Here is a 15,519-nt window from a genome sequence, read left to right as displayed (position 1 = left end):
CCCCAGTGCAGAGCCCCCATTAGTATAGACACCCCCCAGTGCAGAGCCCCCATTAGTATAGAATCCCCCCAGTGCAGAGGCCCCATTAGTATAGAATCCCCCCAGTGCAGAGCCCCCCATTAGTATAGACACCCCCCAGTTCAGAGCCCCCCATTAGTATAGAATCCCCCCAGTGCAGAGCCCCCCATTAGTATACTATATAGTATACTTAGCGGTGCGTGCCGCTACCTACGGGTGTCACCCCTCTGGCGGGTGTCACCCGGGTGCGGACCGCACCCCCCGCACCCACCTAACAACGCCACTGGCTCAAAGAAAGGGAACAAAGGAAATACCCAGTAGGGATGCTAAAATACCCAGCACCTCTAGATATGGAGGATCACTTGACTTATTGGCTTTTCTGTCTTATGACAGCACTTGCACTTGGTGATTGGCCAAGCACTGTCACATGGGGTGAGGAGGAGTCCTCAGCCCTGTGTAAGCTCCATCTAGAGCAGTGTTTCTCAACCTTTTTTCAGTCAAGGCACCCTTTAAAATTGTGCTCTCGAGGCACCACATTCTAAAATGTACAAAAAATGCAGAAAACCCGTGGCTTTGTGTAACTAAAAGGCAGGTTTGATCTTCCTGCTGGCTTGTTATACAATATTTGATCAACTTTTAGGCATTTTGCCAAGACACCCCTGAAGAAACCTCAAGGCACCCCGGGGTTCCTGGGCACCCTGGTTGAAGAAGGCTGGTCGAGAGCCACTCGTAACTGTCTTGCTTTATTGAGAGGGGAAGTCGGGAGAAAGTGCATCTGTGGAGGGAGTGGAGGGAAATTTAAGTTGTTTTTTTCCTGAATGAGCAAATCGCTGATTTACTTTTAAAATATTACAGCATCCCTAACCTAAAAGGGTTTTATTTTTTAAAACCTTTTATTTTCGGAAGAAGAAACTCTTTCTCTGGTGCTCCTGGAACTGATGAATGTCACATGGTTTTGTTTACAATTTCTCATTCTTTTATTGGTTCCTCTCTCTTAGGTTCTGCAAGCCTCTCTTCGCTCCCACATCGGGGTGGTGCCTCAGGACACGGTGCTGTTTAATGATACCATTCGGAATAATATCCGCTATGGACGCGTCAGCGCCAGCGATGAGGAGGTGGAGCAAGCGGCAGTTGCGGCTGATATTCATGAACGGATCCTCTCCTTCCGTGATGGTGGGTGAATGACGGGTTGCCATAAATAGGTGTAGGAAAATGCTCTCTGTGTTTCTAAAATGCATATAACTGGGAGGGGAAGTTATGTTTATAGAAGCTGAAATAATCAATATACTATATAATCAATCATATACTATAACTTTACATACAAAAACACTAAGCAAAGTGGTAGAGCTTCCAGCAGGTTTGCATGTGGTTTCTCCCACAAGCCGCTACATCATTACAGGACACAGTAATGGGGCTGGCAGGCGGGAACCACAAATCCCAGCAGGGACCAAGCATCCAGAACATCTGGTGGTATCAGATTCCATTGGTGCCCGTAGCCCTTCAAGAAAGCACAGTTTGGAGTCCACCCACCAGAAAATAAGTCTTTTACAGGGTGGCTCTGATTTAAAGCTAAATTCCATGAATTCAGCCACTTATTAAAAAGTGAAGACACACTATGAGTTAAGTCCAAGCAAGTGCATGCTGCCTCCTGGACTTATCTCTATTATTTATTTCTGACAGGTTTGTGGCTCTGCCAGAACATACACTCCAGACAATTGTGTTTGTAAGAGAGGAGAGAAGAACACAGAGCAGCTATGCCCACCACTCCCCTCTACTGCCCATTCACAGAAGCCTTTATATTTTGTGAAGGAGTTCACATAATACAAAGGCTTCCGTGACTGTGCAGTAGGAGGGGACAGGTGGGCATAGCAGTCTAAGCGAGTCTACTCTTAAAGATGCAGGGACCAGAAGGTCCAGTGTCGAGTTTTCGGACCTACAGCAATGGCCTTCGCCCGGGACTGCAATAAAACAGTCAGATGTAAATAGTAGAGATAAGCCTAGGAAATGTCATGCACCTCCTTGGTTAACCCATAGGGTTTTCGCCTTCAGATTTTATTTTTATATTTAAATAAAACTTTGTACTTTTACTATACTTCTTTACTTTGGTGTGACCACTGCCTACAAAGTCCCAGGGGCACTCTCTCTTGTTTTCTAAATAATAGAGATAAGCCCAGTAAATGTCCTGCACCTTCCTGGATTTAACTCATAGTGTGTGTGTTCACTTTTTATAAAGGAAGTGAGTTCCTGGAGTTCAGCTTTAAGGGTCGCTTAAAGGTTCACTTGTGCGACCTGAAAGTTTGATGCAACGTGAAGCAATGCCTGTGTAGTCTTGAGGTCTATGGACCTCAAGTCACATCAAAGTCGGACCAAAGTAGTGCAGAGACTAGTTTGAAGTCGCTGCGACTTGAAATCGCACAGATATGAATGGTATTCATTGGGAATCATGGAGTTACGACTTGTAATGTGAGGTTTGTTTTAACAGTGAGAGACAGAATAACAACAAAAATATCCATAAAAACACATTTCAAAAAAGTTATAAATTGATTTGCATTTTAATGAGTGAAATAAGTATTTGATCCCCTATCAATCAGCAAGATTTCTGGCTCCCAGGTGTCTTCTATACAGGTAAGGAGCTGAGATTAGGAGCATTCTCTCTTAGTATTGCGTATTGTGAGTACCTGAGTGTTGGGAGTACCTGTGTATTGTGTGTACCTGTGTATTGTGTGTGGGTGTGTGTGTGGATTGTGTGTACCTGTATATTATGTGTACCCGTGGACTGCGGGTACACGTGTGCTGTGAGTACCTGTGTATTGTCTTGTTGAGTACCTGTGTGTTGTATTGTTGAGTATTAGTGTCAGGAAGCTAGTTGTTAGGTAATCTGGACAGGGTATAATCCCCAGTCCTCATTAAATTAGGTGCGATGCCCGACGAGTGTGGAGATGCGACTCTTTGTACATCTTGCGGCATGTATGCGTTCCTTGATCATCCGATCGAGGGCGAATACTGTTGTGCAAAATGTAAGCACATTGTTTCCCTAGAAGCCCAGGTTATGAATCTAGGGAAGCAACTGTCAGCACTGAGAAGACCCTCCATACTAAAGGAGAGCCAGGAACGTACCCGGCAGGGGCCAGCACAGAGGCGGGTGGAGACAAAGAGGTGCAGGCACTAGAAAAGAGTAGATGGATGACAGTCAGGAGGGGTAGAGGGGGAAGTGCCAGGGAGGCTGATCCTGGGCTGGAGCATCCCAACAAGTATGCTCCATTGAGTAACATTAGTGAAACTGGTCAGGACCAGCACTGTTGGAGATGAGGGGACTCTCCTAGCTGCCAGGGGAAGAACTCCTCCAGTGAGAGTGGGGGGGGCAGCAAAGGGAAAGGAAAGACAGATTCTGGTGGTAGGGAACTCGATACTTAGAAGTACAGAGAGGGCAATCTGTAACAAAGACCTGAAGCGCAGAACTGTATGTTGTCTACCGGGCGCTCGGGTTCGGCACATCACGGATCTGGTGGACAAATTACTCGGAGGGGCTGGGGAAGACCCGGCTGTCATGGTGCACGTTGAAACCAATGACGAAGTCAGAGGCAGATGGAGTGTCCTAAAGAACAATTTTGGGGACTTTGGCGCTAAATTGAGGAAAAGGACCTCCAAGGTAGTATTCTCAGGAATACTAACGGTACTTCAAGCCACACCAGAAAGGCAGAGGGAGATTAGGGAAGTAAACAAGTGACTGAGGAGCTGGTGTAGTAAGGAGGGGTTTGGGTTCCTGGAGAAGTGGGCCGACTTCTCAGTCGGTCACCATTTCTATAGAAGGGATGGACTGCACCTTAATAAGGAGGGTGCGGATCTGCTGGGAGTGAAGAAGGCCAAAAGGTTAGAGTGGTTTTTAAACTAGGCGATGGGGGGGGGGGGGTTGGGGGCGCCAGAGGTAGAGATAGTCAGCACGGAACATATTCCAGAGGGTAGTATTGGGGGTATTAGTGGCAGGTTGACTAAAACACATAAACCCAAGGTATAGTAACAGGTCCTACTTGCAATCTCGGAACACCCAATAAGAGGACAGTATGTGACCCGTCTAAACTACATGGTATGTTCACCAATGCCAGGAGCCTGGCAGACAAGATGGGTGAACTAGAGATACTGTTGTACGAGGAAGATTTAGATTTTGTGTGAATTTCAGAGACCTGGTTCAACAGCTCTCATGATTGGCTGGCAACCATTCAAGGGTATTCCCATTATCACAGGGATAGAGAGGGTAAAAAGGGGGGAGGGGTATGCCTATATATCAAGAATAATATACAAGTGAATGTGAGAGACGACATCAATAAGGGAGCTAGGGAGGAGGTGGAATCCTTATGGGTAGAGCTCCAAAGGGATGAAGCTAAGGGAAAAATAATACTGGGAGTATGCTTTAGGCCCCCTAATCTGAGGGAAGAGGGGGAGATGGACATCCTATCACAATTTGGATTAGCAGCAAGGATGGGAAGTGTTATCATAATGGGGGATTTTAATTATCCAGACATAGACTGGGCGGAGGGAACCACTCATTCGTCTAAGGCTCGCCAGTTCCTAAATGTCTTGCAGGACAATTTCATGGGTCAGATGGTAGACGCACCAACTAGAAACAAAGCGTTACTAGACCTACTGATTACCAACAATACAGACCTGATCACGGATGTGGAAATACGGGGCAAATTAAAACAGCAATCACAGGTCATTTCGTATAAATCACACAAATAGTAAACATAAGGGGAATACAAAGACACTGAATTTCAAAAGAGCCAACTTCCCTAAACTAACAAACCTTGGTAGAAGATATAAATTAGGATAAAATCCTTGGAACAAAGAACACGGAGAAGAGAAGGGGTTGCTTAAATAAGGGCACTGCCCAGTGCATCCCATTGAGAAATAAATTTAAAAGAGGGAACAGAAGTCCTGGATGGCTTAACTCCAATGTAAAAATGCATATAAACGCAAAGGAGAAGGCGTTCAAAAAATACAAGGCTCATCATCAGCATTCAGACTTTTCAAAGAATGCAACAAGAAATGTAAGGGTGCAATTAGGGCTGCTAAGTTAAAACACAAAAGACACATAGCGGAGGAGAGCAAATAAAATACCAAGAAATTCCTTTAAGTATATAAACAGTAAAAAAGGGAGGATGGACCATATTGGCCCCATAAAGAATGAGGAAGGACATCTGGTTACAAAGGATGGGGAGATGGCGAAGGTATTGAATTTATTCTTCTCAATCTCCATGGGGGAAACAGGGGGGCTTCAGTAACCAAAACTGCAGTGTTTATCCTCAGGACACATCATAGGAAGGACCCTCAAGGTTAACAGAAGACAGAATCAGAAATAGACTTGGGAAACGTAAACATTAATAAATCACCGGGACCAGATGGCTTGCACCCGAGGGTACTTGTGGAACTCAGTTAAGTAATTGCCAGACCATTGTTCCTAATTTTTACTGACAGTCTACTGACTGGAATGGTACCAGCTGATTGGAGAAGAGCCAATGTAGCACCAATAATTAAAAAAATGGCCAAAATGCATCCCTGGGAATTACAGACCAGTTAGCCTAACATCAATAGTATGCAAGCTCTTGGAGGGGATGGTAAGGGACTATATACAAGATTTTAGTAATGAAAACGGTATCATTAGCAGTAATCAGCATGGATTCATGAAGAATCGTTCTTGCCAAACCAATCTATTAACCTTCTATGGAGAGGTGAGCTGCCATCTAAATAAAGGAAGGCCCGTAGATGGGGTGTATCTGGATTTTGCAAAAGCATTTGACACAGTTCCCCATAAACGTTTACTGTACAAAGTAAGGTCAGTTGGCATGGACCATAGGGTGAGTACATGGATTGAAAACTGGCTATAAGGGTGAGTTCAGAGGGGGGTGATAAATGGGAAGCAATCGGAATGATCAGGAATGGGAAGTGGCGTCCCCCAGGGATCTGTGCTGGGACCATTTCAGAAATGCGCTGCACCAAAAATCGCAGTAAAAAACGCACCAAGCTCCACTCTAAAAAAAGTTCTGAAGCTTCTTTGGGGTGATTGCTGCGTGTAGGGCAGCCCATTCAGGTGGATGGGCTGCCCTATTTGTGATGAGTGAAAATGCTCCAAAACACCTCCTCCCCGCTAAAAAAAAAAAAAAGTGCATGTGGGAATGTGAGTTTCCGCTATGCAGAGATGTGAACAGGGCTTAACAGCTGAGTGTTTCTGTCCACTCCCTTCTATGTACTTTTATAAAGATGGCCATATACTATGCAATCTGATTGTATATTGTGTATTTAGTGAGAAGGGTGATCACTGATTGATTGCATTTCATTTAAAAAAACGTGCATCTGGGAATGGATGGGTGGATGATGCAGGATGTGTGCTAATGAGCTCAGCTGGTCAACTCCTTCCTGTGTCATGACCTAAAGTCTGTAAGGACGCAAGACAATAGAAGCAATAGATATGTTTGGAATCATGGATGGAGGACAGTAAGGTACGTGTCTGTAGATTTTATGGAAAGCTTTGTTATTTTTGCCAAAAAAGTACATGAAAAGGGGAACTGTAATTTAGAAAAAAAAAAGGTGAACTTGGCCTTTAAAGGGAGTGTTCCTAATCTCAGCCTGTTACCTGTACAAAAGACACCTGTCCACAGAAGCAATCAATCATTCAATCAGGTTCCAATCTCTCCACCATAGCCAAGACCAGAGAGCTTTCCAAGGATATCGGGGACAAGATTGTAGATTTACACAAGGCTGGAATGGACTACAAGACCATCACCAAGCAGCTTGGTGAGAGGGTGACAACAGTGGGTGCGATTATTCGCAAATGGAAGAAACACAAAATAACTGTCAATCTCCAATGGTCTGGGGCTCCATGCAACATCTCACCTCGTGGAGTTTCAATGATCATGAGAACGATGAGGAATCAGCCCAGAACTAAACGGGAAAATCTTATCAATGACCTCAAGGCAGCCGGGACCATAGTCACCAAGAAAACAATTGGTAGCACACTACACCATGAAGGACTGAAATCCTGCAGTGTTGGAATTTTTGTAGTATCTCATTTGGTCTTATGAGTTTTGGAGCAGCGGCTGGATCTTTACATTTTTTCACAGGCATCCTTGTTTGCAAATCACGGGCCTGGCTCTCTGATCCCCTCAAGAAAGCACATGTACAGGTCTGTCTGAAGTTTGCTAATAAACATCTAAATGATTCAAAGGAGAACTGGGTGTGTGTTGTGGTCAGATGAGACCAAAATTGAGCTCTTTGGCATCAACTCAACTTGCCGTGTTTGGAGGAGGAGGAATGCTGCCTATGACCCCAACATCACAATCTCGCCATCAATCAGGGTGGTGGAAACATTATGCTTTGGGGTGTTTTTCTGCTAAGAGGACAGGACAACGTCACCGCATCAAAGGGACGATGTACGGGGCCATGTGCCGTCAAATCTTGGGTGAGAACCTTCCTCCCTCAGCCGGGGCATTGAAAATGGGTCGTGGATGGGTATTCCAGCATGACGATGACCCAAAACACACAGCCAAGGCAACAAAGGAGTGGCTCAAGAAGAAGCACATTAAGGTCCTGAAATGGCCTAGCCAGTCTCCAGACTTTAATCCCATAGAAAATATGTGGAGGGAGCTGAAGGTTCAAGTTACCAAACTTTAGCCTCGAAACCTTAAAGACTTGGAGAGGATCTGGAAAGAGGAATGGGGAAAAATCCCTCCTGAGATGTGTGCAAACTTGGAGGCCAACTACAAGAAACGTCTGACCTCTGTGATTGCCAACAAGAGTTTTGCCACCAAGTACTAAGTCATGTTTTGCGAAGGGGTCAAATACTTATTTCACTCATTGAAAATGCAAATCAATTTATAACATTTTGAAATGCGTTTTTCTGGATTTTTTGTTGTTGTTATTCTGTCTCTCACTGTTAAAATAAACCAACATTTAAAATTATAGGGCAAACGTACAAAATCAGCAGGAGATCAAATACTTTTTTCCCTCACTGTACAATGGGTATATCCGTGCAGGTAAAACTATTGTATTGGCTCTAGCAATGCTGTCACTAGGGGCAAATCCCCAGCACCACGATCAATGAATACATCACTCGCCTGCTCCTACTGCATCACTGGCTGAAACTCTGCAGAATCAGGCTGGCCAGTGACAGAGCAATGCTATAGGAACAGATGGGCCCTGTAGTGTTTCTCTCCATGGGACCACACTCACTAACTGATTGCGTTTTAGTATCCCAAGAGACAGGTTCAGATTCTGGGGGAAGTGTTTTTTGATTTCTTTATTTTTCTGTCTGCAGGATATGACACACAAGTCGGGGAACGGGGTCTGAAGTTAAGCGGTGGAGAGAAGCAACGAGTCGCCATTGCACGAACCATTCTAAAGTCGCCACAGATTGTCCTTCTAGATGAGGTGATTCTGAGCTAATGTCACACACCGTCCTCATCCGTGGGTGGTTGAGCATTCTTTCAGTACCTAAAGTGTGAAACTTCAGCCAGATCCTTCTTTTTTGATGTTTGCTGGTTTTTAGGTTTGTATAGCTTGGGGGAAGGGTTGGAATCTCTTGTCTGATTTTAAGGTAATGCCACGTACACACGATCGGATTTTCCGAGGGAAAATGTTGGATGTGAGCTTGTTGGCGGTAAGTTCGACCGTGTGTATGCTCCATCGGACATTTGTTGGCGGAATTTCCGCTTACAAATGTTGGCTAGCAGGTTCTCAAATTTTCCGCCAACAAATGTTTGTTGTCGGACTTTCCGATCGTGTGTACACAAGTCCAATGCACAAAAGTCCACACATGCTCGGAATCAAGGACGAGCTGGAAGCACTCGGTCTTGTAAAACTAGCGTTCGTAATGGAGATACCACGTACGTCTTGTACGTCACTACGTTCGTAATTGTTGGCCAACATTGGTGTGACCGTGTGTATGCAAGACACGTTGGAGCCAACGCCCTTCAAACAAAAATCCACGGTTTTGTTGTCAGAAAGTCCGATTGTGTGTACGGGGCATAAGTCTTTACTGAGGAACTATATGTAGGCTGTCATTGCCAACTTCTGATTAAAATGCAAGTTCCCTGGCTATCATGGTAATCCAGTAACTTTTTGGATTTGGAGTCCTGACTTTGATTTTTAGTAGAGGGATGGAAAGAAATTGCCGCTTATGTAGCATGCCTATGTCCAAGAAGAGCAAGTGCAGGTAGGATGGAGCTCATCCACCCTCTCAGGGCAGAAACACAAAGACTTGTTTGGATCACTTTTATTGTTATGACAAGGGATCCCTTCTGAAAGCATGGGCTGTGACAGGTCCTCTTTACTGAGACATCTGGGGTTTTATTGTCCCCAGATCTCTCCTCTGCCCCTAAAAACATCTGAGACCTAGATCAGTTTGATCGGGTGCTTTCACAAGCCTGTAATGGCTTGTTTACATCCCGCCGAAAGCGTAAGTGACAAAATACATCTCTATGGTAAGCCGGCAGAAGCGTCTTCAGTCCCGCGCTCCCCGGTGGGACGGTAAAGCCCAGAAAGGTAGCGGGAGGTGGCCTTATCGCCCCAGTCCCCGCTGTTCTCATCTTCTCCTGAGACATAGCCCCATCAACCCCCTCCATATCAATGTTGATAAATGACAATCTAGGTTGTGACTTTTTTCCTCAAAGAAGACATTGTCATTGGTCACTGCGGTCATGTGCCTGCGTTGACTGGTCAACTGCCTTTAATAAACATTGGGGAGGGTTTTTGTAGTTGGGCTACCTTTTCATTCTTTATGAGAAGATGAACGTAGCCTTTATGTGCCACTTGTGTTGCCATTGGGGACATTTCCCAGTTACTTCTTTGCGGTCACCCAAATGGAAAATGGTTGGAAATTTTTCCAATGGAAATACAGCAACAAAACTTTTTTTCTTTTTACCAGCGCAGTTTAGAAAGGGTTTTCTCACTTTATTTGTATTAATTTTATATATTCTTCCACACTTCCTATCTGGTCACCGCACAGGAGACGTCTTCCTATTAGGAGCGCTGACTGCATTAAAAGCTCAACAAAGCTCCTAACCCTTGCCCACTCCCCAAAACTTAAAAGGGGCTGGAAATCCCCTTTTTACAATGAAATTGCAAATAAAGACAATTTGATGAACCACTGCTATAGGTTGTGCTGACATATATAAAATCAAAGGGGTGAACAGCGCTGATCAGCAGACATAAATAGGACCCTCAGAGGCAAAGTAAAAACTTTTTATTATTGTTAAAAAAATAATAAAATGTTCACCAAGGGATACAGCAGTCAATTGATGGTCCTGCAGAGACTTGGATTAAAAAAACTGACAGTACCTGGAGGCTGGAGCCGCATGGATGACACAGGGGCTTAGGGGAACCCAGCACAAAGCTGTTGGACAAAGAACACAGGAGCACCGCTGGTGGGGGGCCCGTCCAGAACCGTAAGGCCAGTGGATGGGCCCCCCATCAGTGGTGCTCCTGTGTTCTTTGTCCAAAGGCTTTGTGCTGGGTTCCCCTAAGCCCCTGTGTCATCCATGAGGCTCCAGGTACTGTCAGTTTTCTAATCCAAGTCTCTGCATGACCATTAATTGACTGCTGTATCCCTTGGTGAACATTTTATTATTTTTTTAACAATAATAAAAAGTTTTTACTTTGCCTCTGAGGGTCCTATTTATATCTGCTGTTCAGCGCTGTTCACCCCTTTGCTTTTATTTTCTGTCCTCATTTGTCTATGAGTTTTGGACAACAGCAGTCACAACTACATTTTAATTTTTCTTTTTGACTTTTCACTTGGCCTCTGGTCTGTGCGCCTGGACTTTTGTTTTTATGCTTACATACAGTACATGACTTTGGGGTTAATTTACTAAAACTGAAGAGTGCAAAATCTGGTGCAGCTGTGCACGGTAGTCAATCAGCTTCTAACTTAAGGTTCTTCAATTGGGCTTGGTTCATATATGAGCCGCATGCGGCTCACAGCAGGGGTCTAGTGCTTGCTGGTTCACCGTTTCAGGTCCGATCTCAGCCCGAATTTTGGGCTGAATTCGGACCTGAAACAGACCAAAAGACGCTTTTTCTGCAAAACACACTGGGCCTGCTGCGGAGATATGTGAACCGGCTCCAAAGAGAGCTGGTCAGAATCTCCTGCTATTGCGAATTGGATGCAGGAATCCCGCATCCAATTCGAAATGGTGTGAACCTTGGCAATAAAACCTGGAAGCTCATTGGTTTCTATGCAGAGCTGCACCAGATTTTGCACTCTCCTATTTTAGGAAATCAACCCTTTAGAGTTTAAAAACGAATTTCTGAAAGTACACTCCTTGGAACCTGTTCAATAAGCAGCCATGTTATATGTTGTTTCATCAGCTGCTTCCCAGACGTCCATATTGGCAGTAACACTTGGTGCCCTCTGTACCGTGCTCCTCCCCGATTTACTGATGCTATTTTTCACCTGTCTGTTTTTTAGGCTACATCAGCACTGGATACTGAAACAGAACGCAACATCCAAGCTTCTTTGGCTAAAGTTTGTGCCAATCGCACTACAGTTGTTGTTGCTCATCGGTGAGAATCAATCTGTTCCTCTTTCTGTGACGTTTTTAAAAGGGGGGCATTGCAGTGGTCTGTTTGTGGTTTGACTGTGGTTTTCATCCCTGATTATTTTTACTCCTTTGTTTCCAGACTCTCCACTGTGATCAGTGCAGATCAGATCCTGGTTCTGAAAGAAGGACAAATTCTAGAGAGAGGAAGGTAAGGGCAGCACTCTGGGCAACCTGGCTAATAAAAATAGTACAGTTTATTAAAGCTTATTCGCCACATCCTGGAAAACATTAGGGCAGAGTTTGTTCTTAACACCCATCTGGTCAACGCCAAAGGCGTTTCATCGGTTTTCCGATCTCTGCTTGATTAGCTGCATTGGAGGTCAGAGGAGACATTGTGTTTTAGAGACATCAGGGTCTACTAAACACCCAAACATGTTACCTGCCCTTTAGAACACACAAACACAATTTAATACCCAATTGTTTGGTAAAACATAAAAGATGAGGTTGCGTCAAGTAAATGGGCTAACAAGCTCCCTACAATATGTGGTAGCAATAAAGTTAGAACAAAAATTGAAAAGTGTAAAAAAATGTTTTATTGAAATTAAAAGCACCACCCCGCCAGTTATGAAAAAATGTAGGTACTGTAGTTTGTCACTATTTCACGAGCACATGCAATTTTGAATCTTGCCCGGTTTGGTATCTATTTACTTGAGACAACCTCATTTTTAATATTTTACCAAAACATTGGGTATTCCATTGTGTTTGTGTGGACTAATATTCATTTTAGTGTATTTTTTCCTGAAAATATGTGTTGTATAAACATAAAATATTTCAATAACCGCCATTTTATTCTCAAAGGTCTCTGCTTTCAGCCCTGGACAGTAAGTGGTTAAAAAATGATTATTTGTGTCCGTGTATTGAAGCGTTAAGATGTGGTTGGCTGAAATTGGCAAATGGTGATCTTTGCTTTTCTTTGATCAATAAATCCTTTCATCTCTGTTCTCTTTTTTGCTTTTAGACACGAGGAGCTTCTCTCTAAAGGAGGCATCTATGCAGGAATGTGGCAGAAGCAGCAGAGCAACAACGAGTCCTCCTCTGACTCCGAGACTGAGAGGAAAGACAAAATCTCAGAAAAGCTACAACAGCCCAAGCCAGCCCTAAGGAAACCTCACTAGACAGCAGCGTAAAGCCGCTTTGTGCTGCACGGCAAGCTGTGGACAATGTTGGGTAGAGAAAGGATTGTCCTCCTCAGCATTCTGTAGGAAGTGAGAGGATTAATGGCAGTGATCACATCTCCTATTATTAGCAGAGGTAGGAAAGGGCCGTGCTGGAACAAAGCTTCTGCTTTGACATAACCCATGTTGGGAAAACGCTGCAGAAACCATTTTTTTCACATTTAGGATCTTGCAGGTTTTTGCCAAACGTGAACTCAGTGTAGCTCTTACAACCATACCTTCTAGAACCTGCAGCTCATCCCAAACACTGGCACCCTTGTGCTCATTGGCCCATTGTGGTGAATGAGGCTGCACGGGGTACTGATATTTCAGTTTTTGGTGGGCGTTTGCGGAATCTCTGGTCTGTCAGACTCCAGTAGTGACATTTCCATGCAGTAAAATGTCTATCTTCAAGTACATCCTGCAAAGATTTTGACCATCAACTGGCTTAGAATGAACATGTGCTGCAGGGCAAAGCAATACGTTCACTTAAATGCCCAACCAATCCCCTTCCTTTGCCCAGTTGCTTATACCCATTTTTCCTTCACTGTCCCATTGCTATTTTTGCACAGTGGAAAGAGAAAAGACCCTTTGTAATCTAAGTTTGGTTTTATGGGGAAAAAATGTTTTTGTTTATTTCATTATTATTGCCAAAAATAACTTAGATTTTCAGAGCAGCCCTGAGTTTCAAATATGCGTAACATATCCTCAATGTACTTTTCACGTTAATGTCCAGTGAGTGGTAGATATAATAATTATTGACATGGCTTCCCTAAGACCTGAATGTTACTTCAAGGGTTCCTCCATGTTATAAAGGTTGAGAAAGGCTGTTTGTGTGCTTTCAACTTTGAGGAAGGTTCCCTGTTCCAGCAAGAAATTGCTTCTGTGTACAAAGTCAGCTCCATTAAGACATGGTGTTATGAGTTTGGTGTGGAGGAACTCAAGTGGCCTTGACCTCAACCCTACTGAATACCTTTGGGATGTACTGGACTAAACAAGGTCTTCTCAACCAACATCTCCATAAAGACATGGTTTTCTGTGGAGGACCTCAACCCTGCTGAACACCTTTGGGAGAAATTGGAATGAGCAAGGTATTCTCAACCAACATCTGCATAGAGATATTTTTTGATGTGGAGGAACTCAAATGGCCTGCACAGAGCCATGACCTCAGCCTTGCTGAACACCTTTGGGTTGAATTAGAATGAACAAGGTCTTCTCAACCAGTAACTGCATGAAGACATGGTTTGATGAGTTTGAATGGAGAGACTTAAGTGGCCTCCACAGAGCCCTCTGACTGAATGGGCATAAATTCCCCCCTAAACATCCTCTGAAATCTTGTTGAAATCTTTCCCAGAAGAGCTGGGGGATGTAAACTCCATATTGTACCCCATGGGTTTGGAATGGGATGTCCAAAACGTTCATATAGGTGTAATAGTTAGTTGGGTGTCTACAAACTTAGCGCAATATAGTGTATATGGCCGCTGTACAGGACTGGAAATCATGGCGGCAAAGCCTTACCACTGGAAAATATGATTCAGCCAGGAACCACACAAAACTGAAAAATCATTTTTAGACTTCCCTTCATTTTAAGACTATAAAAGGCTGCTATAAGGTACAGGTCCTTGCACGACAATTTTTCTGCAGTCTACTCACAGTCAGATTTTGCTTGGATTTAATCTGTCAGATTAGCAAAATTTAGCTACAGCTGTGTATTGTGAGGGCACACCTGATTATATATATTTGACTGGATTGTGTTGACAGGCCTCCACACTACATATATGATACAGAATCTGCCTGTGAGCTGCTAGTTTTGGAGTTCATGTAGTTGGGTGTTGTTGCCGAATGCTGTTGCAATAGAGTGCGACATTGCTCAAATGTGAGAGTCTGAGTGCAAAACTCAGCAAAGGTTGCGCTCAACCTGCTTTGCATTTGACGTGCATTTCAAACACAAGAAACAAACTCACATGGGTGTCCATGTGCAAAAGCCTCTGCGACCTCAGGGTGGAAGATTTTAGCTCGCTCTTTTTTTTAATTCAGGATTTGTATAATGATACGGGTGCTTTGAATAGGGACATAATTTATATTTTATTGAACAGTGAGCCTCATGGAAAACAGAGAATTGAGTGATGCTGTCTGTGTTGTCCTTAGCGAAGGATTAGTTGCTTTGATCTGGTTGTTATGGACTCCGTGCATTTTTAAAATCATCCAAAACTCTTTTGAGGCCCTGCATCCTTTATTTGTGGACAAGAACACTGACAATATAATATTTAAAATGCACTGACACTAATAAATACAAATATTTAATAAGCGTCAGATATTTGTGTGTGTTTTTTTAATGTAAATTTTTTGTAGACCTTTGGTCATGATCCCGGGGCAGATGGGGGAGGAGGTGACGCATGGGGGGGAATCACAGGGGGCGGATGGGGCCCAGTGATGACAGTGTGTCCAGCTCTCCCACCGGCTCACATTATACAGGTATCTGCACCCCCTCTCCCCTGAAAGGTGCCAACTGTGGCACCGGAGGGGGGGGGAGGAATCCGATGAGCGGAAGTTCCACTTTTGGGTGGAACCCCGCTTTAAGAGCTGTAATTACTAAACCCTTCCTCTGATTTGGCTGTGCATACCCTCAAATAAAACCCGAGAGTGTGCACTTTCAGCCATTATATAACTATAGCTTGAATATGTTTTGGTAAATACCTTTAAAAAAAAAAAAAATTGTGCCTGTGTCCAAATATATATGGACTGAACTATATGTG

General features: G+C 43.9%; 1 protein-coding gene across 1 annotated transcript in view; it reads left to right on the top strand.

The window, feature by feature from the left end:
* ABCB6 (ATP binding cassette subfamily B member 6 (LAN blood group)) overlaps window positions 1–15,076 on the top strand; it is a 67,941-nt gene extending 52,865 nt beyond the window's left edge. Inside the window, exons 16-20 of the mRNA XM_073634310.1 lie at window positions 1,017–1,191; window positions 8,327–8,439; window positions 11,477–11,571; window positions 11,689–11,757; window positions 12,568–15,076. Coding sequence (XP_073490411.1) covers window positions 1,017–1,191; window positions 8,327–8,439; window positions 11,477–11,571; window positions 11,689–11,757; window positions 12,568–12,724 — 609 coding nt within the window. The 3' untranslated portion in view covers window positions 12,725–15,076. The remainder of the gene's footprint in view (window positions 1–1,016; window positions 1,192–8,326; window positions 8,440–11,476; window positions 11,572–11,688; window positions 11,758–12,567) is intronic.
* Window positions 15,077–15,519: the final 443 nt, after the last annotated feature.

This window comes from Aquarana catesbeiana, linkage group LG06 (assembly GCF_042186555.1).
Source record: "Aquarana catesbeiana isolate 2022-GZ linkage group LG06, ASM4218655v1, whole genome shotgun sequence".
NCBI lineage: Eukaryota > Metazoa > Chordata > Amphibia > Anura > Ranidae > Aquarana > Aquarana catesbeiana.
Note: the sequence above shows the minus strand (reverse complement) of the source record. Positions and strands in the feature narration are given on the sequence as shown.